Genomic DNA, 24,810 nt, shown 5'->3' on the forward strand with positions numbered 1-24,810 from the left:
CTGCTTCTGCTGCTGCTGCTGCTATTGCTACTACAATCAATCAAGTTGGATGGCACAGACATGTGTGCGGCTATAGACATATTTATTTAAAAGAAAAAGAGCTCGCGCACTGGGAGACTGGGAGACAAGCAGCGACGATGATGGCGATGACGAGCTTCAGTTGCTCCAGTTTTGAGAGCTTAACAAAATATATATAAATTGTTAATTTTTTTATTTGTGTTTTGATAGTTATTGTTATTGTTATTTTTCTTTAGACAAGTAAAAGTCATAAATATCAAAGCGAAGGCCCCGATAAAACTTGTGCGCTCACATTAAAAGTGAAAAGTACTTCAATAAATTTTTGTTAGAAATCATTGGCGTAATGCAAACAAGTTGAAAACCCAGACCCGACATCCACAAAAAATAAAAGAGACCAGTGAGACTGTGTCGCTATGTGTTGGCTCTCAAGTGCTGCACTCACTCGACTCTTTGCTGTTGCTGTTGGTGTTGCTGTGGCTTTGGCTTTGGCTGTTACCATTGCTGGATGCCCCAGAGCAATTGAAGTGTTCATCAATGGCATCATATAATGAATTTTATTCATATTTGCTTTACGCTTTAATACAGCTCGAAAGCAACTGAATGGCCCGTAGCCATGCCCCAATTAGTGTTATGCTTCACTCCTCGCCTCGCCTCTTCTCTCCTCACTCTCTTTCACTCTAAAGAAAGTTTCAATGGCCTTGACAAGGCCCCCCCATTAACTTGAGTACCAGTTGCATCTAACCAAATGGGATCCCAGCTCTGTGTTCCAGCCACGATAATGACAATGACAATAGGCAGCAAAAGCAAAACAAAGCATTTGCCATAAATTACAGCTGCTTCATTTGGTAATACAAACAATTTTTATTTTCGTTTTGGCGTGGGTTTCCCCCACCTCCCCGAAAATAGCGCTCATACTTACTTATTTATCAGCTGGCAGCATCAACTTACTGTCTTTGCTTCATTTCTGGGTTAAGTTGGTGTGCAAGCAAAAAAAACAACAACAAAGCAAAGCAAAACACAGCAGTCACCATTGAAGTGAGACTCTTGGGGACGCAATTACATGACTGCCACGTTGGATAATTGCTATAATTATAATGCTGTTTCAATATTTCAGCACCTCCAAGGAGATGCGCAGCTGCAGTCGTCATTGCAGCAATACTCACAAAAACCTTTTTGCCATGTACTCAATTATGATATCAGTAAATGCCGAATCGTGATTACTTATTTAACCTGAACTACAATATGATTCAATCGCATACTCAGAGCAATAAAAGTAGATTAATAGCTTCAATAAATAACTTTTGCAATTGATACGATGCAAACTGAGTCAGATTCATTGCTTGAGTTATAACTTTGCCCCTTTGTTTGATATAAAATTTTATATTTTTCATGGCTTCTAATTATGAAAATCAATCTATCTCCATCCGTCACATTTCTGATGATTGATTGCTTCGCTGAGCAGCGTCAACGTTAAGGAAATAACTAGAGTCCTGTCTATTTGGCATTTACTAATACACGAACATACATCGAGTTTGAAATAGACAATGCAGGAATGTGTTTAGAATTAAGGACCGACCGGATGGCTGTCAGCCATGTGAATGACAAATTGACATGTCGCAAAAAATGATAAATTTACCGGTAGACAGGTGGTCGGACAGATAACAGATAACAATACCGAATCGCGACGGAAGCGGCGGAAGCGAAAACAAAATCCAAATGACCTTTCATCAACTGACTGACAAGCGAATTCAACAGCGCTCAAATTGCCCCTCGAGCGATCTAGCAAGCGAATAAGCTTTTAGCCATAAGACATGAGGTTAGCATAGGTCAAAGTTCATGCCGTCACACAGAAGCCCCAAAAAGCAAAAAAACGACTCCTGCTCCAAACTTTGACGAACCCCAAAACACCCAAACTTTAATTCAGTTCAAGTCCGTTGCTGACGTCATGCTTGCCTGGTCTCCCATTTCCCCACACTTCGCATCGCATCGCATCGTATCGCATCAATTACAACCTTTTGGACCAACGCAGCTGCCACATACATATCTGACAGTGTACAATGAAAATTAAATAAGTAATTCCCTTTTAAAAAGCAAACACTCACATCAATAATGCAAAAGGTGGCGAACGTTGCGTATGCGCAATTTATATGTATTAAAACTTTGATGGTTTATAAGTGTCATCCCCCTTAGTTGAAACAGCAATGATAATGAAGCCGCATTAAGCTGCTAATTACTTAATGTAAATAGCGGGCAATAAATCTGCGAATGTTTATTTTGCAAACATGCATGAAATAATATTTTGCGCATTTTCTTTTACCAACTTCCTCTTGTTAAAAACGTATATTTGATGGTTTTATAAATGGGCAACTAAAGAGTTTTGATTAAAAATTGGCTAAGGTTGGTTTACGTAAATTTTTGCGCTTTAGCTGAGTGTTGACAGAGTGTTGATTCATTAATTTCGTTGCTGTTTGCCATTTTTATAGTATACGTAATAAAATCGACAGTTCAATTAATTTTCCATCGATGGCTAAAACGTATTCAAACGTTTGCCTACGTCAAGTTTTAATTTGTTTAAGAAACTGAGCAAATATTTGCAAGTAAATTTGTTCTCCTGGAATGCAAACCCCAAGCGCCAAAGCTTTTCACCACACTTACCCCAAGACGAACAGCTGATGAATCGCTGGAAGGCGCAGATGTCTTGTAGCAGACGGGAAGTTCCACAGACAGTTGGCATATCCTACGCCTGGAAGGCGATTCATTCTGACAGGCCAACACACAATTAGCAAAGCCAGCTCCGCCTACAAGAGAGGTCTGAGTGCGTGTGTGTGCATGTGTGTATGAGTGTTGGTGACAAGGCCACACCCACGCGGCCATGTTTGAATGAAATGACAGGCTGCTGCGTCGTCGTCGTCGTCGCTGGTGGGGCCATCAGCTGCGGCAGCTGAAACGAGAAAGCAACCGAAGCGAGGCTCAGCTGAAGAGAGTGCCCCGAGAATGGATTCTGAAGTTGGCTGGAACGAAATGGGAATTGCGGAACACGGCGGCAAATAGAACAACAAATTCAATACAGTAGTAACATGAACATGAACCCAGTGCACAGAATTTAGGTTACACATTTTCAGAGGGCAGCTGTGTTCACGTAAATCAACTAATAGTCTCTTGCTGTTGTTGTTGTTGTTAACTTAAGTAAGGTCATCGAAATGTCAAAAGTTGCATTTTTCCAATACAAACATACATACACATGCAATGTGTGTGCGTTTACAGTGACAGCTAAACGCAAGGCGACACGCATTCAGTTTGTAGCCATTCACACGTTTCATGTAACAAAGTGTTTGTCGCGTTGACATTGTTGTTGTCACACAAATACAACGACACATACATAAGAAGCGGGTGGCACCGACAATTCGCAATTAATTTGCAGTCTTTGCCTGCGTCACCGACGTCGTCGTCGTCGTCGTCATGACAAAAATACACGCAGACACACACAAAACTTATTGATCGCCTTTTTTTTGCGTTCTTTTTATACTTTTATACTTTCTCCATTCCCCTGTCGCCCTCCCGCTGTCTTTTGCTGCGATTTGTGGCCACTTTTTGCCAGTTTTGGGTTGCTGGCTCTTTTTCAGGCTTTTTTCTCGTCCTCGCTTACACACTTCAACACTTTCGGCGGCCATTTTGATGGCGATACTCCCGAAGCTCCCCTGTGCGCCTTAAAAATTCCACCACTCATGTCACATGCTCTCCTTGCACTCACACTCCTCGCTTTCGCTCTCGCTCTCGCTCTCTCTCTCACACACACTCATACACATATACTCTCAAATTTCTCAATAGATTTTTGTTGTTGGCTTTTCTTGCTTGTCATTGCCCATTTGCTTTGTTGTTTTGTTTTATACGATTTTAGTTTCGTTTCTAGGCATCCCACTCACTCTCGTTCTCGCTTGCCATCTCGCTCCAACATTTAGCTTGGGGCTTCGTAGAACGTCGAAAGTCAACTTAATTTTTATTTTATTATTTTATTGATATTATTCTGTTTGCGCAGATTCCATTATGCTTTATTGCGAGCATCGTCTACATTTTATGACCCATTATGACTTACTTATGCTTATTTAAGTGTTCGAAATTGCCCGGAAAAGCAGAAATTAGATGCAGATATTTGGCTTAATTAGAATTTACCAAATATTTGCAATTAAAATGTTTACTTTGTAATAATGCAATCAAATTTTCGACTTAATTAAATCTAAACATTTAACAAAAGCACTGGCAACAATTAGCAGGGCAATTGTTGTCGGCAAATTCGATTGTGTTATTTATTTATTTGATTTAAATGAATGTGGTTATATTCCGACTATGGTGCTTTAAAGTTTTTAAATTTATTGCAATTAAATATCCACCTTCTTTGTCTGCGCCTTAATTACGTTGCATCACATGCAGCTCTGTGGCAACTTTTCATTATAAACATTGTAAATTGCAACCGCCTGTCCACCAGCTCCTTTGGGGAGTCGTGGCCATAGCTCATGTTGGGCCTGTGTATTTTTCTGGCTGCGTCAGGTGCCAAGACCACTGACAGCAGGCTCACCAAAGGGGGGGGCCAGCAGGATCAAAGCGTTGAGGCCTAGGGGATTAACATAAACAGCAGCAATTTACTGTGGAAATAACAGAGCCGAAAAGCAAACATTTTGGTTAAATTATACGAGAAATAAAAGCTTATTTGCTCAACTAGAAATTAACTGAAATGGAAGTCATCCGATTAATCATTCCTTGAAGTCGTTCACTACTACGTGATTCCTTTGAGAAACTTTCTCATCAAATCAACCAGCAAATCCATTGAAAATGAACTGCGACACAGTGTGAGAGCAGCACTCTACTTCGTGGGGAGTCTCAACCCGTGGCGTGGCGTGGAACGTGGAAGGTGGAAGAATCACGACACGACGCTGTCTATCTGGCTGTCAATATCAGCAGACAGGATCAACATCCAGGCAGTCATTCAGTTTTTATGGCAACAGCAGTGCAAATATTTTATGGAATTTATAATTTAAAACCACCTTTGACACACTGGGCCATGATTCAGTTTCAGTTTCCGTTTCATTCTGTCACAAAAAACTCTAGCGGACGGAGCAATCCAATTAAGTCAACGACTAGAGTGGATGAATGTGTGTGTTTGGGTTTTGAAACTACTTATTAAGCCAGATGACAGGCAGTCAGACAGCCAGGTGGATATTGTAGAGCAGATAGTATACAGCTTGGTTATTAGAAAATACACATGCACACATATCAGCGAGTATAAAAATCAATAGAGATTGTAGGCATAACGAGGAGGTGAAGGCGCTTTTTACCTTGGCCACACATCAACTTAGTTCAACTCAACTCAGTCGTCAGTCAGAAGGCCCCAGGCACAGCGTGATATTTTACAAGTGTTGCTTTTGTTGTTGTTATTACAGCTGCTGCTGGTGGTGGTGGTTGTGATGGTTGTGGCTGTGGTGTGTGTGCTGTGGTGTGAGCTTCTTGTTTGCGGGGGTTGCTGGTGGTGTCTGTTTTACGGTTCGCTTGCCATCGAGCAGATGCCCTGAACCCGTCATCTAATTACGAAAAGGCGTACTCTGCTCCTAACATTTGCGCATCCTAACATAAAGCATGATTAATATGACATTTCGTATGATTCTTTAAGAAATATGACCTATTCAGAATATATGGTATATACAATATACTATTAATATACTTACTAAAAATATGTTATAATATTGATATAATTAGAAAATAAGTTTTATAAAACAAAGGTTTTAAAATTTTATATGTTCATTCTTGTTTTCCACTAAAAAATTGACCTCATCTCAATTTAACTTTATATCACATAAAGAGAAATATAAGTACAATATTTTTGGTATATTTTATTTAATAATTATACTATTCAAATTAAAAAATAAAGAAATTGGTTCTATATTTAAGAACGCAACTTTTAAAATAAAATTTATTTATACTTTTCAATATATTTTACCTTAGTATTTTATTTCTTAAAATTATTTCCTCATTTCTATATATAATATATTATATTGAAATGCATTCTTAACTGACTGTTTTAATATTAAAGTGTTTACTATTTTCAAAATTAATTTATGGCATATTGCTTAGATCTACAGCTTTTTTTTATGCATCATTCCATAGTTTAGCTTTTATCTAAAAAAAGAGTGTTCTTTATTCGACTTCATTCCCAAAAGTAACCACGCTTGTTGTTGTTACTGTCATTGCGGCTGCCAACTGGCAGGAATAAATTCATAATTGAAAATAAACATTAGGGCATGTAAATTAAAATGGAATGTCAGTAAATTTTGTTCGTGTGCTTGTTCGTGTTTCCTTCGATATAAATGGAATAGTTGAGGGGGTCATTTTCTGATAGTACTTGGCAGAGTCTTGACAGTTTTATTGCGCAGATACTCGTTGACTTTTTAATGCCTAAAGCGAGCAACAATATCCAAGTGTACTCGAAAATAAATAGAATTAACTGTTATACGCATATCCGATGTCAGACCCATGTCCACTGGGCTAATTGAAGCCGAGCCAGCCTCTTTGGGGATAAAGAAAAAAAAAAACAAAACCAATTAGCTGCGAATTAAAAATGAATTAAATTTCAAGTGCTTGGCAAATCAATTTGCAAAAGAAAATAGCTGCTAATGTGTAAAACACAAAATTGCGACACAGCAGACTTCTCAGATGTTTTATTCTAATATATACACCGCGAGGAAGGAGTTTATTTATATATGTACATATGTCTTATAATATATATTTAGCTATTTGCTTTGAAAATGGAGCCTTGTTTGGTCTATTGTGGGCGCTTAACGAGCTGCCCTGTTTTATATTTCTTTTCGTTGCGTGTCTTTTGTACATTTCTTTGTGGCTTCGGGTTTTGCCTTTGGCTTAGCTGCGGGCTATGTTTCGTCTATTCTGTTCAGCTTTTTTTTTTTTTTGGTAATGCTGCCAGCCGCCCACGCGTCTTGGCCACTGGCAAAATAACCTTGTTTTGCAACCACTTTTCGACACACAACCAAAAGTACGTTAGCCCGACAGGACGTCTGTGCTATATAATTTTCCCTTTACGTGTGTATATATATGTGGTTATATATATTAAGACGGTCGGCTATGTGTTTCATGTTTAAGTCGTGGTTCAAACAGCACGCGACACACACACACACACAACGCACACCCGCTGCGGCACACCTTGATTTACCTTGCGGCAACAAAAAAAAAAATAAAACACAAAAACTTAGAGCCAGTCCAGGCGTGGCAGGAGACTTGTCCTCCTTTTAGCAGTGCTTGCTGTTTGCTGCTGCTGCTGCTGCCCTTATCGATCGTCTCTCTGCATAAGCAAGTCTTTTATTTTTTCCCCTACTTTTCCATTTATTTTTCATACAAAAATTTTTTTTGTATGATTTTGCACACGTAATTGCTTTTACGTGGTCAAAATTTTAAAGTTTGTGTTCTGATTGCGGCATTTTACATAGCAACTAAGTTGTTGCTGAGTCGTTGCACTTTTCCATGTGCAACTTTGTGCTGCACGTTTACCAAAGTTTGTCACGAACTGCTGCGAATCCTTAAGTTTTGATGCCGATTTGCATAGCGAACACAAGTTTATTGTCATAACGCCTCAAGTGGACGTAATGCACATTGTATTTCTGTATGTTGGTTTCACAAAATACGTAAATTACGTATACGAGCGGAGGAGATTGAAAGTAGTCAATACTCGCAAACTTTACCCTTGGTTTGACTTTTGTGCGAGTTTGTCGTAAATGTACTTCTAATGGCTTTATTAATATACAAACAGACAGTTGAGCGAGAGAGAGAGATACAATAGAAATGTGTACATAAGTATCTAGTAAATAGTTCTTTTTATTTGTTTGGTATTCATTTCAGTGCAAAAGAAATGAAAATAATATAATTCGACATGTATTTCCTGTTAATGGTTAGAGTTTGCAAATAGTTATATTTAGAATTGAACTAAGTTTGTAAGTTTACGCTGGCTTGCAATAAATATTAAGCAGAAATTTTAGCATAAATAAATTGCTAATATTCGATATTAATATATAGTAACAAGAAATTTACAGCTGCGAATTTTTATTACATTAAAAAATAACAAAATATATATACATAGTTACTTGAAATATTTAATTAATTAACCATTAGTTATATTTTCTTTTTATTGAATTTATGATTGGAAAAGCAGAAAATTGGACCATAACAACACACAAGTAGTAATTTCATAGATATGATCAATTACGCAACTGCATTAAATATGAATTATTTATCTCTTTCTCTTAATGAAGCAGACAAATCGACAAGATTCAAAATACAAGGTTCAAGGTTACTTAAAGCATTAAATATATATATTTTAAAATTTTTGATTATACTAAGCTAGATAGTTAAGTTTCAGAATTATTGATGTTGATTAATAAATATTATTATTAAATAACCATTAATATTCAAGATCACAACAAGGCCTTAAATTAATAGCTTTGATATCATGAAGATTATAATTGAATATGAAAAATTAAAATTAAAAAAAAACTCATTAGTTGCAGAATCTCATTATAAACATTTGCGTTGCCTTAAGATAAATAATTATACATTTTAATTTGTGGAAAGCCAACCTTTGACATGTCGCTGGTATTTTGTGGGTAAATCAGTGCACAATGACTTTAATAAGCCACAAAAATGGCATGGCATTTAAACTCGAGAGCATAAGTTAGATCTTGATAAATTGCGAAAAAGTGTCTGACAACGTGATAAATGACAAAGAAATTGCCAAATTTTCTTCTTGCTTTTTTTTTTTAGCAAACACAAAACCCAAAAAAAAGGGCGACAATGCGCAGTTTTTTGGGTAGGTGGCACCAAAATCCCCGTCGAGTGATTGAGATTCAGTTGTGATTGGTATCTACGGGCAACTGCAGTGCTGCAGTGCTTTAGTGCGTTGGAGAAATTAGATATTAATCAGTATCATTTGTACTTGCTGACGGCTCGAACAATGCCGATGATACACAGATTACGCTTCATTGTTGTCATGTGCATGCTGTTCGCTTGTGTGTGTGTGCAACTGTGGAAATTAAAAAGAGAATTGTCATGTGCTCTGGTTCAATTACACTATTACGCGAATTGAAAATAACGCTAGTCGACAATAGTCCCTCGGAATGCCTTACATAAGCTCCCCCAAAAAGTATGCTACAGAAAAAGCCAGCGAGAGAACAAACAAATAAAAATACACAAAAATACACAAAAATGTAGTGGAATGAATGAATGAAGAAGAAGACGAAGAAGAAAAAGAAGCGAAGACGAATTTGGAAGCATGTAAATGCCTAGACAGGTAGAAATTGATTTTCTTTTGCGTGGGTACAAAAACAAATGCCACAGCCAAAGGCAAATGCCATAAGACGGCATAGCGCGAATAGAATTTTATTCAAATGTGCTCAACTAGGCGAGAGTAATGTGCATGGGAAAACAGGCAGGCAGGCAAACAGACTATAGAGAGTTGGGGGGCGAAAGAGCTGGCTGTCGGTGAGCAAGCAAGCAAGCCAATTGGTTGGCTGCCACATGATGGCGCATGCGTCATATCCTGCGCCGTGGAAAGCTCACGTCTTTGGCGCTGAGCCACAGAGCCACGCTGCTAAGCGAGAGACCTGCGACCGACCGTGCAGCTGGAATTCCAGGCTGAATACCGAAAAATGACGGTATACAAGCAGCGACGTGAAAGCAGCGCCAGACAGAAGTTACCTTTGCTCCTGCCCGGACGACACAACGCACGCTGCTATTTGCTGTCGTTGTCGTTGTCTGGCCTCGGCCTCCCACACACACAAAAATCAACAAAAAAAAAATATAGAAAAAGTTTGCAAATTGTTAACAACAAAATACAATTATATGTATATAATTAATTTTCTGGTTGCAACAAAACAAACTCATTTTTGTGTTCGAAAACGGGCGTAAGCGAGCGTGTAGAGTGTCAGCGGTGTTCGGTGTGTTCCGTGGACTGTTTTCTCGGTTTTCTCGCCATTTTTGGGATTGTCTCGTCGTGTGCCAGTGAGTGTGTGTTGTTTTTTTACATAACCCAACTGCGTGAGGCTCGCGTGGCAAAAGAAAGTAAGCAGAAAATTTTTGGTCAAGCTCTTGCTGCTGCTGGCGCGCATTTCATCCTAATTGCTGCATCCACTCATAACGAACGTGGCGTCCAACGAAGGCAACAGCAGCGCCGCGGGCAGTGGCGCGGAGTCGGCCGCCCTGTTCTCCAAATTGCGTAGCTTCTCCATTGGCAGCGGGCCCAACTCGCCGCAGCGTGTTGTCTCCAATTTGCGCGGGTTTCTCACCCACCGCCTCAGCAATATCACACCGAGCGATACAGGTTAGCTACCCACTAAATTGAATGCATATCTAACATATACATATATATTTAGATGCTTTTTGAAATTCTGCTGAAAAAATTACGAGTATTTCAAGTACTTACATAACCTGAGCCTTAGACTGAATATGCATATAATTAAAATTAAACAACTTCTCGCATACAAACACAAACACTACAAGAGCTGCAAGTGTGTGCGAGTGTGTGTGTGTTCGTGTTCTCAGCATTCACCTCATTTCTACTCTCCTGCTCCTGCTAGTTGTCCTTTGGCAAACGCACACTCTTACACACACACAAACACACTCACACACACACGAATGGGGGCTTATACAAGGCAAGGTATGGATAGACACATTTGTTTTACGATATGAGCGAACGTTATGCTTCGTCTCTCAGTGAAACGAAATGGAATGAAACAGTTACAGTCAAGTCTCCTAACTTGTCAGCGGCGACAGCGCGAGCGCTTCCTGTTCTTATGCAATGACGATACGAAATGTTAATGAACACGAATGAAAAGCAATGAATATAGTTTGTAAAGTTCATAGAATACATCAATATGAATAAAAGGATATGAATAACTTCTTAAAAGTTCCCAGATAAGAGGATATCTTTTTATTTTTCTATATATTATTATATAGACTAAAATTATAATATATTACAAATCTTTGAAAAACGAAATAAACGAATCAAAATTAATACTTTTTAAAAGTACCCAAGAGGATATTTTTGTTATATATTGCCATAATATTATTTATTTATAATATTTACCATTTTTCAAAGAATGAAATTACTGAAAAAAACTTCTTGGTACATATTTGATTTACGTTTTTCAATTCCTTAGAAATTTTGAATGATGATTGCTTTTGCTTTTTCGCTGACAAATTTTGAATATGCCGCGAATACTTATTGGTTTTATTCATCATAACATATTCTGTAATACAAATATAACAAAAATGTTAATTTGAAAAGACATGAACTTAAAATGTATCTTTTAACATCGATTGAAGAGAAGAAGCAATTTTATGCAAAAATGGTTATTGGCAAATGACTTAAACATAATATATGATTTCTAAATTAGTTTAAAAAGAAGCCACAATTTTATATAAAATAATTTTTCTATTAAAAAGTAAATAATTTTACGAATATCTTTTCGGTGCTAGAAATTTCTTTTCACATTCTATTATTAATATTATATAGTGTACACAAGAATCTATAGAATTCACGAAATGGTTTCATTTTCAATTGAGCTACGAAACTTACGTTAAATTGTACGCTTACTAAAATAAGTTAATAAAAACTAAACCTATCAAACTTAATCAAATATATTGTCAGGATAGGCCCAAATATTTTGCAGAAGATTAACCAACGTTTATTGGATTTTCTCATAATCTTAATTTCAAGAAACGGGACTAATTCTCTGTAATAATTCAAACACTGAACAAATGCTTATATAGTACACAACATATTTCATCTCGATCTGCTCATTTCATTTCATATTTGCATAAAGTCTAATTAACTATCAAGTATTTAGACTCTTAAAAAACGTAATTTAAATACAAATGGGGTCATTATTGTTGCCATCTATTTTGTATTATTAAAGTCAAAGATGCATGCGAAGATTGCCGTATCTAATAAACTTGGTGAAGTTTCTCATTAAATTAAAAAGCGAAAAAACAACGCTAATTTAGTAGACTCGCAAAAATGTTTATTAACACGACTGAAACCTAATCATAAAAGCGCAGGTAACTGGTTGTGGAATTCACACTATGCAGTATTTGCTACGGATGCTGCGAGTGCTACGAATGCCGTGGCTGCTGTGGCTGCTGCATAATGAAGGCAATAAATATAAATTTCCCACACAAACACGAGAAACAACACACAAATAGTATAAACAAGACAACGGCTGCCTCGTCATTAGATTGTTTGCCTTGTTTGCTGTTGTCGTTGCCGTAGCCGTAGCCGTTGCCGTTGTTGTAGACGCGTTTGTAACACTGATGTGTTCATAGCGGTTTCATGTCAAAACAAAAAGGGGCGCAACGTCATTCTCCCCGAAGGGTGGCCAAGGGTTCGACCCCACAGCAAGGACAGCGACAGCGACAGGCAAAGACAAAGACAAAGGCTGCTGCTGCTGCTGCTGCCTGGGGCAGCCAGGAAGGTAGCTGTTGTAATAAGCCAAACGAGAAACAAGTAACGCATTTGTCTTGATGCCTGTCTGATAAAATGCCAACCCCAGGACCAGACCGCAGAGCAACCAGCTCGAGGGTTGGACCCTGCTGCTGCTGCTGCTGATGGCTCAATGTGGCAGCAACATCAGCAGCAGCAAAGGAGTCTGTGTCTGGCAGGCAGTCGGGCAGCATCGATGTGCCACATCAAAAGTCGTAAAACGGGCGCTGATGGTGTTGTTGATTGGCAAGCATTTGTAGCGCTGCAAATGTTCACATTTTCGGGGCTTAAAACTGGCCCCGGTGATAAGACCCAAGACTTGCCTGAAGCGTTGCCATTAATCAGAATCTTTCGAAATTAACTGCTGCATACATAATGATAGTTGTTTCCTCGACTGCTGCCCCATGTACAATTTATGTGTCTATATTGAAGTAAAGGAAAAAAGCAATAAATGTTCCGGAAGTCCGAAGTAATTTATGAGCAAATCAATTTGTTGCCGTGGCCAAAGTGCTGACCAGCACTTACCTAGAGCGGAGAGTGCGAAAAAAGTCCATATTATACGCCCACGAATAGGATACTGGCCACGCCCAGTTAATGTTTTGATTTATGGCCAATGCGTCGCAATGTGTGGGTGTGTTGGGGAGAGAGGAGGACACGCATACGCCCCATGGTACCAGAGCAAATTGCCACAGCTACGCATAATGTATATGCTTTTATTTTTACGATTATGCGAGCGAGAAAAAGCTCGTCATGTTCGCAGCCTGAGCCACAGTCTGAGCCCAAGCTTGGGCTGCCTTAAAGCTAAGTGGCCGCGCTTTCTTTGGGGAATTGATAAAAGCCATTTTAAGCTCGTAACAGAAACAATGACAACAACAGAGACCAAGCTAAGAATGAAGCATCTATCTGCTGGTCGTCGTCTCCGACACGTTTTGGGATGTAACTGATGCTTTTGGGATTTTGATAATTTAACTGCCCCAGGGCAGTCGTAGAGTGCCTTGCCTTAGTTTGTATTTAGGCTCGTTTGTAACTTTTGCAATTAAAAAACGTGGCCGCAAGCCAACCAATTAAGCTAACCCAATTGCAGCTAACCCAGTGAAATCGATAGGGGCGCAAAAGACATAAAGTGCGACATAAAGAAAAGTCAATTAAACTTGAAACAACGAGCGAAGTACAATGCGAAGAAGCGTCAGCTTGACTGACAAAAGAGGGTTAAGGCCAAAGCGCAAAAAAAGGGCGCATTGCTAATCGATCAAGTGGTTTTCCGTTCTGTTGTTACTCGTATTTTGCTTACTTTTCTTACCTTCTTACTTGTTGTGGCTATTCGACACGCTTCACTTAAGTTGGCCATAAACTGGGCACAGTTCATTAGCTGAGCACAAATTGCGCAAGTTCCTCATATCGTTTATCAATAAGCGTGCGCCCAAAAGTAGGCAACATTAATATGCTTACGCCTCAGCTCACACACAAATACTCTCTCATATACATATAATTGCTCTAGTGAATCGTAGAAGGAAACGTTGTGTTTTCCAACCCTTCGCTCGCCACTTGAGCAAAGCAGCTTACAACACTTCAACAACACTTCGAGGGGGGTCCAAAGGCATATGTCTATATATTGTTCTGTGTGTTTGTCTCTTGTGTCGACGTGAGAAACGCGGCTTATGATAAACATTATGATTGGATTGGCACATGATACCCGTAACAAAAAAGTACGTGCAGCACATTTACGTTTTATTGATTTATTAACTAATGTACGTTTTATGCTCGCATTTGTTTTGAAAAACTGCTACAGTCAGGCCATTTGTATTCTTTGCAACATTTATGAGTTGTATTTTTTGCTCGACAATGATACGAAATTGTATTTTACGCTGATTACCTCGTCAGACACACAGACACACCCACCCACCCAGGCAACAGTCTCTGCAAAACGTACTACGCCACAGGCAACTGAAAAATAAATGTAATTTCATTTCGCGTTCTTGCCTCTCACCATTTTCCTTTCCATTTTTCCCTTCTATTCCTTTTTTTTATTTTAATCCCAGCAGCTTTGCTGCAAAAGACCAACTGCTGTGAAGTTCCCAAGACAACGCGCTAAAAAAACTGTGGCAAAAGTCGCTGATCATCCTCACGGTTGTGTTTCAAGGTGAAGCACCTCGTTGTGTGGGGTGTCGAAATCATAAACTCGAAAAATCAAGTGCTTTTCTCTTATACAAAACTTAAAGTTGCCTTTGTTCATAACTTATGCAAAGATAAAGATGAAGAAACAAAAGCTCAGCTGCTGCTTTTGCCAGGCGGCTCAAGTTGCTGGCGAATATCTCATTTTGCACAAAAAAAGTGCACTTTGAGTGCGCATAGATTCAATTTCCACTCACACACTCGAAGTGACTTTAGTTGGGTGTATTCAAGGAATATTTTCTATCCCATTAGAAATGCAAGTTGAAGCATACATTTGCTTTGAAAGTTTCTCTACTTAGTTATGTACGCTCGACTACCTAATTGCTGTGGGGAAATATGAAAAGGAAACCCAAATAAAGCGCCACTGGGATAATGAAGGGGCTCCACACAAAAGGACGCTGAGCTGAGGGGCTAAATTTAATGTCGGATGAACGCAGTCCGAAAATGTTTTATGCGTTGAGCTCAAAGCTGTGAGCTGGGAAACTCATCAGCTGTCCAGGGTATTTCTGCCAGTCACTGCGGAAGCGGAAAAAATCAATAAAATTATAAAGGCGTAAATATAAATTGGCGCTTTTTGATGTTGCTCTGATGTATGCCCAGCGTCTGTATATATTTATATTTCCGTGTTCCTAGACTCTTTAATTTCTCAGCTGGTTTTTTAGGTCTGTTCTCATTATTATAACAAACATGTTGTTGGCACACGTTTCTGCACTTGACTCGAGTTGCTGCTGCCAGCAGCAACCCCTGGCTTTGATAAAAAAAGCGAAACCTTGGCATGAGTATATGAGTATAGCATGAGTGTAGAATGAGTATATGAGTGAGTGTAGCAACCCCAGGGTCAAGTACAACGACCCACCTGGGCGCTAGCTGGCTCTCACTCTCCTCTGTTGTTATTGTAGTTATGGGCCTGGAGCATAAAAAACACACACACACACACAGACATAGAGAGAAAATTAAAGTCGTTGCATGAAAAATAACATTGAAACACGGCACACGAGACATACTACGATAATTGACTCATGTGGCTGAGTCTAAGGGCGGACGCGATCTGCCGCTGTTGCCGCTGCTGCTGCTTGCTGAGCTCCCTCCAGGCACAGACACAGCAAAGTTTGGGGAATATAACACACACATATACACACACTAGCAAACCAATACACCCACACGGACGTGGTCATGAAAATTTAATGATAAAACGAAATGTTTTTCCAACGTCTCGTGTATACCAAAGTAAAGTTGGATTGGCAAGCTTCGATGGGGCGGGGAGCACGGAACAGTGAACAGGGAAGAGGGATGTATTCATACCCTGCACACGTAATATTTTATGTTGTGTCTATTTGGGGGATGGCACTGAGTACGTTACAAGGTAGATAAATGTTGAAATTAGATCAGCATAGATAGCTCACAAGGGGAGCAAAGAAGACCCAAAAAAAAACAGCTAAAATATAAAAGTTGAGAAAAAACAACAAAATAGAAACGTGTGGATAATGTGTATAAAATTTCTAGTTCGATGCAGGTGAGTTCAAAGACAAAGTTGCTTCAATTATGCGAATTTCATTTCCATTAAGCAAAGCAGAAAATATTCTGCAGGTCGATGGGGTTAGAATTGGAATTTGAATTGGTTTGCGTGCTTGTTCAAGAGGTGCCTGTTGTACATATTGTATTATATTGTCAAGCAAAAAAGCAATGATTATAATTACAGATTCGAGTGTGGCCACGCGACTTTCGAGGGCGCAATTATAATATGCTTTTGTCTAATACATACATACATACTCGTATATAACGAACTCTATGTAAATCTTGGTCGTAATCACAATGAGAGCGAAAAGCAATTAAATTGATTGCCTTTTGTTCGTAATGCTGTTATGAATATTTAATGCTTTAATTATAGAATATTTTTGGTACTCGTATACGTATATTTGTTTTTATGATTGAAATGTGTGTTAATTGTGCCAAACGCGCGCTTCTTAACTAATCTGTATACTTGATGTGTATATAAATTTCTACAATCGGGAATTGTGTGAATTAATCTTAACAATACACTTTTTGTTCACCAGCAGGCATCCTTTTGCAACACAGAAACAACATTTCAATCATAAAATCAAATTAAATCAAATCAAAAATCAAACAAAAATATACTTTAACGAATGAAATCAAATGTCCTCTTAACAAGAACTAAATAAATTATTATATGCAGAAAGAGAGAGTGAAATTAGTTTGAGCAAAAAATAAATAAAAATAAACCAAAAAAAGAAAAATAAAATAAAACTAACGAAATCTTGTTTCTGTGTCGTTAAAGGTTGTTCACTGGCATGCCAACAACTTGCACACCAACAACAATAACAACTACAACAACAACTACAACACGAAATCATGTAAAACACAGCTGCGTGAAATAAGAAACAATACAGTTAACCAGAGAGATCAGAGACCAGAGAACAGAGAACAGAAACCACCTCAAAAACAAGAAATTGCAGCTGCACTTGAAGCGATTGGCGAGAGCAATTAACGCACGGAAAGCGGAAACGGAAGCGGCCATATTGAAAGAAAACGTTGCACAATTTCCGGCAGCGGTCATGAAATTGAAAAGCGCCAAAAGCACGACAAAACAACAATAAAGCAGCCACAAAAAAAGTGGTGGCAACTTTGAGTACAAAAACTTAAAAGGAATTACAAAACGCAAGCAAAAAAAAGAAAAGGAAGCGAAGAAAGGAGTTTAAATAATTTTTTTGAAAACATAAGAGAAAAGATTAAAAGAAAGCAAAATGGCCGCATTTCAAATACCGCTGATCAATCTGGAGCTGCGCGAGGTGAAAGAGATTGTGTGGGAGAAGATCCAGGAGCCGGTGAATCAACGTCGCCTCATCCTGGTCATTGTCTCCATTGCTCTGTTGCTGGACAACATGTTGTACATGGTCATCGTGCCGATTATACCCGATTATCTGCGCGAAATTGGCAGCTTCGATGATGGGCCAACGCCACCGCCTTTGCGAGATAATGTCACCGGTCGCCTGATCCCAGTGCATCATGATCATCACGGCCAGGACTCGGCCACGGGCATACTGTTTGCCTCCAAGGCCATTGTGCAGCTGATGGTGAATCCGTTTTCGGGTGGCCTCATCGATAAGATCGGGTATGATATACCCATGATGATTGGCCTCACCATCATGTTCTTCTCCACCGCTGTCTTCGCCTGCGGCAGCAGCTACAGCGTTCTCTTCTTTGCCCGCTCGCTGCAGGGCGCCGGCTCCGCCTTTGCGGACACATCGGGTCTGGCCATGATTGCGGATCGTTTTACGGAGGAGAACGAACGTTCACAGGCGTTGGGCATTGCGCTCGCTTTCATCAGCTTCGGTTGCCTGGTGGCGCCACCTTTTGGCGGTGCGCTGTATCAGTTTGCCGGCAAGGAAGTGCCGTTCCTCATACTCGCCTTGGTTTGTCTGCTGGATGGCTTGATGCTGCTGCTGGTCATGAAACCTGTGAAGGAGCAAATCAAACAGAGCAAAGAAGTCTCGAATCAAACCATTCCCATTTGGCGTCTGCTCATGGATCCCTACATTGCTGTCTGCGCTGGCGCCTTGACCATGTCGAATGTGGCGCTCGCTTTTCTCGAGCCCACCATCTCGCTGTGGATGGAGGATAATATGACAACGGAAAACTGGAAGATTGGCATGGTCTGGCTGCCCGCCTTCTTTCCCCATGTGCTAGGCGTCGTTATCACCGTGAAGATGGCCCGAAAGTATCCGCAACATCAGTGGCTAATGGCTGCCGGTGGCTTGGCGCTTGAGGGTTTCTCCTGCTTCATCATACCCTTCTGTAGTGGCTACAAAATGCTTATGCTGCCCATTTGTGTCATCTGCTTTGGCATTGCTCTGATCGACACCGCTTTGCTGCCCACTCTCGGCTATTTGGTGGATGTGCGCTATGTGTCGGTGTACGGCAGCATTTATGCGATTGCCGACATCTCCTATTCGATCGCTTATGCTGTGGGTCCGATTATTGCTGGCGGTGTTGTGGAGGCCATTGGATTTACGGCACTCAACTTCCTCATTGCCTTCTCGAATCTCGCCTATGTGCCTGTCCTGCGCAAGCTGCGCAACATCTATGACTTCAAGCCGTTCGAGAACGAGGCGAACATCTTGATGCAGGATCCACCGAACAAGGAGTATCAAACGTACGTTATGCACGATCAAAAGCCAGTCGAGGGCGATCTGAAGAATCATCTGGAGTATGGCCAGCAATATCAGCCACAGCAGGAGACCAACCTCGATGATCAGCAATACGATTACCAATCACAGCAGGGCTATCAACAACAGGCCGGTGGCGGTGGCTATCAACAGGATCAGAGCTATCAGCCAGGTTATCAGGAGCAAGGCGGCAGCTATGCTCAGCCAAGGGCGGTGAATCCTTTCCAGCAGCAACAACAACAACAGCAGCAGCAGCAACAGCAACAAAGCAGAGGTCCTGCGGCACCAGCGAATCCATTTAGACAAGGATTTTAAACTGTTGTCTTATACAAAACTAACGTTTCTTTATGTTTATATCGTTTATTTGTGCATCTTCGAGTCGATTGTTTGTATATTTCGTTAGAGTTCTGATTATCGCAACATCGTATATCGTATGCACATAGATATACCTAATTATATATAAATATATATATTACCTAATTATAGTAAGTGGTACGTACACTATAAAAAGCATAATCGTAGCATGCAATTAGTTGAAGCAGCTGCTAGTTAATGCCAAGCACTCGTTTTGTATCATACACAAAGACGCAGATTGAGCTTAAGGTTAAAGGTTAAACAATAGAACAAACAACAAAATGCACGCAGCTACGATATATTCATACATACATACAAACATACAAACATACATCAATACTATATAGTTTAGTGCGCTATATAGACCGATATCGGTGCCCTATACTCAGTACTTCAGCAGCCGCCGTGTTTTCGTGTCTATCAGTGAAGCTAGAGAAACCAAAGCATAGTCATAATTACACACACGTGGGGAGGAAGCAACTTGCAACTGTTGCTGTTCCCATTAGATATCAGATATACATATATATATATACTATACATATTTATACAATTTTAGAGGTAAGCGGCGCTGCTGACCTGGCCACTCGATGCCACAAGTGCCGTCGTTTCACAGGCAATGACATCAATATCGCAGACATATCACAATTTGCACAAAACTCGGAAATCGACCCCCTCCAAAAATGGAGTGGAAATGTAACTCCTCCCTTTCGGGTGTCATTGTGATGGGACTTGTGTGTTAGTCGAGAATTGGTCTAGTCAGCGGTGCTATATGATTTTCGTGTTTTAATGGAATTTTCCGTTTTGACAGATTTGAACATAAGACACAACCAAGGTAACGATACATATCAGAGTCTCAATGGCTCGCCTGTTAAAATTACCAAAAGTGATATTAACTATTGCTATTAGTATATAGTAAACATACATACAACTTCTACGAGTGCATATACATGCTCGTATATATCGCATCATATCGATAAATTATTTTTAGGCCCTAATATATATACATAGCATATACAACTTTGCGAAATATAATGAAAATATTAGATGTTTCATATTTACCTACCAATCAATTATTATTTGCTTGTCGACTCTATGTGCAAAATGGTAGAATCCCCAAAAACACCCGAGCCCCTAGCTTGATTTCGTTTGAGATTGAGATTGGGAGGTGAAATCGGGTGCGGGAACAGCCGCCGTAGTAGCTCAACGATAGCATAGCATTAAATGTGTGTACCTTATGTGTATGTAGTATGTAACTAAGTAACTCTATATCATATATTCAACATGATGATATGTTTCAACTCATATTGATTGCACCACTTTTTGAAGGCAGTTTACTGCCCCTATATTATACACAGTACTCGTACTACATTTAGGCTTAGATAAACTGAATTTTTGTATACATACCTATATTACCAATCACTCAATACTGACTTCAGAGCTACGTCTGCGTGTATGCAGTTATCAGCACACACACACACTGGCGCATAGTTTAGAGGTATAGATGTATTGGGTGTTGGAATTATCTTATAGACAAAACTTGAACATTCTGTATCCGTAAACATATCAGTGACACGGCCATTTTCAACTTAAATATATACATACAAATAGCAAACGTTATCTAATCTAGTTGATAATCTACAAGCATATACAAGAAGTTTATTCAAATTGAAAACGAACATTATTATCAACAGATTTGATTTTTTTTAGATATACAATATTTATTTTCCATCCAGTATGGTAAACTGCACTGATTTTCAAAGCAATTAGTTAAGTAAAATATATAGTGAGGAGTTATATTTCAATGCACTGAATCATTTCGATTGTATCTCATCTACCATCTATATTAATTTTATATTATTTCCTCAACATACACCATATATTATAATACTAACTTATAATAGTACTACATATTAACAAGCTTTAGTAATATGTAAACAAAAACATAATGAATAAAACTCATGAAAAAATCTCCCATCAAATGTATCAATTAAAACAATGCGCGATCGTGTGCGAACAGAATCTTAATGCAAAACTATATATATAGAAAACAAATTTACATACAATATAAAAACAAAAAAAAAAAAACATTAAAAAAATAGTATATGAAAACCAAGTCAAGAGATCACATCAGAATCCATTTAAAGCATATAATAGCGAAATCTTTAAGATATTGTTAATATATGTTTTAAGCGGATGAGAAGAGAACAAACAATTATAATAAATTGTGTATCGATATATTATAATTCACATATGTATATTTAATGGGCATTTCTAAAAGCAATATACTAAATAATTAAAAGCGAAAACAAAACTTTTTGCAATACTTCAATGTATTTGCATAATTGTGTTTATTAATCCTTCTACAAATGGTCTCTCTCCTATCTATTAAAATCTATTCTTTTGAAAGTCAAACCCAAGTTGCGTTTTCCCAAAATATATATTAATTCAAAGAGGCCATTGCGAAGAAGAGAAATATACATATGTTATTTGAAGAATCTTCCAAAAACGGTTTAAAATTAATTATACTATATTGTAAATTTTAAATTGAAGAATTAGCAACGCGACTGGAGAGAGCCTGCGAATATTTTTATCTAACAAAGTGAATACTTTCAAAACAAAGAAAGATTCCCAATTTAGAGAAAGGGTATTCGCAGATGTTGCTTACAGAACATGCTAACAGTGCCGGCTATGTGTAATAACTTACGAAATTTTATAAGAATAAATAAAATTGAAAAAAGAAAATAAATATAAATAAAAAAAAAATGAAAAACAAATATATCTGTACGTATTGTAAAAATTAATATGTTGCTTAACAAAATATATAAATATGTATTTATAAAAGCAAATCACAAAATAAAGTGTAACATATAAATAATGAAATAACAAAATAAAGAAAAAGAAAAACAAGAAATAATAATTTGAAAATTAAATTCAATATAAACATATGTATTTAAAGTGTTAAATGTTCAATAGCATATTATAATTACTTAAACACAAAAAAAAACTGTGCGCATTACGAGCTATTATTATTATCATTTCGAGAAAGTATAAAAAAATTTCAATAAAAAATATATATATCTTAAACAAAAAAATACAAAATTAAGATTAACGAATATGAAATTAAAATGCGACTAAGGTTCATTAAGTGTTTGTTATACGTAAAATTTGATTTCATCAATTTCAAAAAGTTAATTAAAGAAATTTTAAATGAAAGCCCTAAACAAATGCCGCCACAGTTCAGTTTTGTATATTTACACTTAGTTTGAGATGTAAGTTTTGATCAAAGTGTTTCAGATAATGTATTTAAGTACTAGTGTATTACAATTAAACAAACAAACAATTAACTATGTTAAATTATTCGCAATTTGTTTCAGCTAATGTTATAGACGTTTGTGTTATAGTACTTGTAATATTATATAAATATATATTAATATTCTAGTAATAAATCAATGAATTCGTCTAGGCATTCAAACAAAAACAAAAACAAAAGCAAAAAACAAAACTAAAACACTCAAAACTGAACAACTCAACGTCTAACTCAAACTCAAACTCAAACTATTTACTACCTAACCCAGTTCTGTAACGTTGCTGTTCAATTTCAAAGTCTATCCAACTTTACGATTACTCTATAACTAAATTGAGTTTCTTACCAAATCTACTTAAAATTCAAAAATGAAAAAATACTTTAAACTACATATCCCCAAAACAATTATAACTATTTAAATGCTATAGCTGAGAAACGACTTAACATAGCTAGAACCTAAAACGTATTGATTAAACCCTCAGACACAGATACAGGAAATTGTGGAAACAAATACAAGACAAACAAATTTCAATAATCAAATGTATACAAACTCATGAGATAATGCCAATCTTCGGTTAGCCGAAGTATACAATATCCTTGCAGATATAAATAATATGATGAGTTCAACAAAATCTGGAAGGATATTTAAGTGCAATCAAAGTACACATTTGACATCAAGTTGAAATATTAACAGAAATTGTTTAAAACACAACACAACAAATATATATCATGAACAACAATGGGATAAATGGTTATAAGTTATGATGAATTATGAATGAAATGAAATGAACAGCAAACAAATACACTATGAATATGTACGGTACTCAAAACGAATGAGCAGAAAATGGTATGAGTAAGTGAACAACAACACAAATCGAATGAAAAATGCATATTACAGAGCGAAATACACATAAAACAAATACTATTGAAATATAATTGTTAACCATGAAAAAAAAGAACGGAAACCAGTCTTTCAATTGGGACAATGCTATTAATTATATTAATTAGTTAATGAAAACTGTGCAACGTAGAAAGAGTAAGTTGAAAGTTTGCCTTGTGGAACTTGCTTCAGGTAGAAAGCCAGCAACTTTTCCAAGCAAACTTTACTAATGGTGGTTGATGGTGGGCTGGCTGCAGGCTGGTGGCTGGTGCCTGGTGGTTCGTGTGGTTCATGTACTCATCAAAGTTATCAAGCCAGCTGAGGAGTGCGGGAAGCCCAAGTAAATTGTGTGCGTGCCCTGCGGCCAGAAATTTGGACGTGGAAAATGATTTTGTGTTTGCAATTTCCATTAGCAACTTTTGCCCCAGCGCAACGTGAAACCAGGACACGCATGAAGGGGGAGCACGTTTCCACCACAGCTCAAGGTAGTCGATAGATACACACAAATACTATGTATAGAAATAGAAAAGAGAGATTCAGATACAAATGTATCTACAATAAGAGCCGGGTCAGCTTAGCTAACCGCAACTATTTGACCGAACTCGTTGCTGGAACAATACGTAAGCAATTTACGCTTTCCGCTTGTTTCAACTTGAACAATTAGAAAAAAGAGAAGAAGAAAAAAAGCTGGCAGTTAATTTGAGTTTGCCATGTAACAGGGAAGAGACAGTGGAGCGAGGAGTTCCAAGTTCAACAATGAATAGGCCGCAAACAAAAGCGTCGAGGAGCGGCAAAAGCGCAGCCGAAGGGTCGCCAAAAACTGTATTGAAAGTGGCGTAAAACAGCAGCGTTAAGACCGTAAAGGATTTACGGCTCAATTGTTACGTGTGCGTGCAGCCTCAAACAAGAGGAATAACAGGAGAAGCAGGAGTAGAAGCAGGAGCAGGAGCAGGAGCAGCATCAGCTGAAGCCGAGCCGAGCCACCCTTAAAATGTGTATAAATTGAAGCGAAGCCCTTTACGAGCAGCGAATGCGAACAAAAGCAGCAGCGAGACCCATTCTTGCATTCATTTATTCATTCGCTCATTCAGTCATTCATTCATTTATTCAACAATGTTATGACCATAGAACTTCCGCCCTGGCACCAGCCAAATACTCTCCTACTTATATTAGACCTTCCTGCTCCTGCTGAGGTCACAGCTTGTTTCTGTTGCTGGTGTTTTATGTAGTCGCAACGTGTCGCGGGGGGCGTTTCTCGGATTTGTTTTGGCCTTTTTAAATTGTTCTGCTTCATTTGTCACGCTTGTTTCCTCGAGGATTTTGGCAATTATTTTATTTTTTACCACGATTCAGCAGAATATCCTAA

The 24,810-nt window shown here is 38.3% G+C and overlaps 2 protein-coding genes across 2 annotated transcripts in view; both read left to right on the forward strand.

The window, feature by feature from the left end:
• Positions 1-4,710: 4,710 nt before the first annotated feature.
• Positions 4,711-24,810, forward strand: part of LOC133837618 (uncharacterized protein DDB_G0281497) — a 61,457-nt gene continuing 41,357 nt past the window's right edge. The window contains exon 1 of the mRNA XM_062268445.1: positions 4,711-4,714. The gene's annotated coding sequence lies outside the window, so the exon portion shown is untranslated. The remainder of the gene's footprint in view (positions 4,715-24,810) is intronic.
• On the forward strand, positions 9,749-23,168 carry LOC133837616 (vesicular acetylcholine transporter). Its single transcript, XM_062268441.1, has 2 exons — positions 9,749-10,390; positions 17,019-23,168. The coding sequence occupies exon 2, from the start codon at positions 17,485-17,487 to the stop codon at positions 19,219-19,221; it is 1,737 nt and encodes a 578-aa protein (XP_062124425.1). The 5' UTR covers positions 9,749-10,390; positions 17,019-17,484; the 3' UTR covers positions 19,222-23,168.

Source organism: Drosophila sulfurigaster, chromosome 2R (assembly GCF_023558435.1).
Source record: "Drosophila sulfurigaster albostrigata strain 15112-1811.04 chromosome 2R, ASM2355843v2, whole genome shotgun sequence".
In the NCBI taxonomy this organism is placed as follows: Eukaryota; Metazoa; Arthropoda; class Insecta; order Diptera; family Drosophilidae; genus Drosophila; species Drosophila sulfurigaster.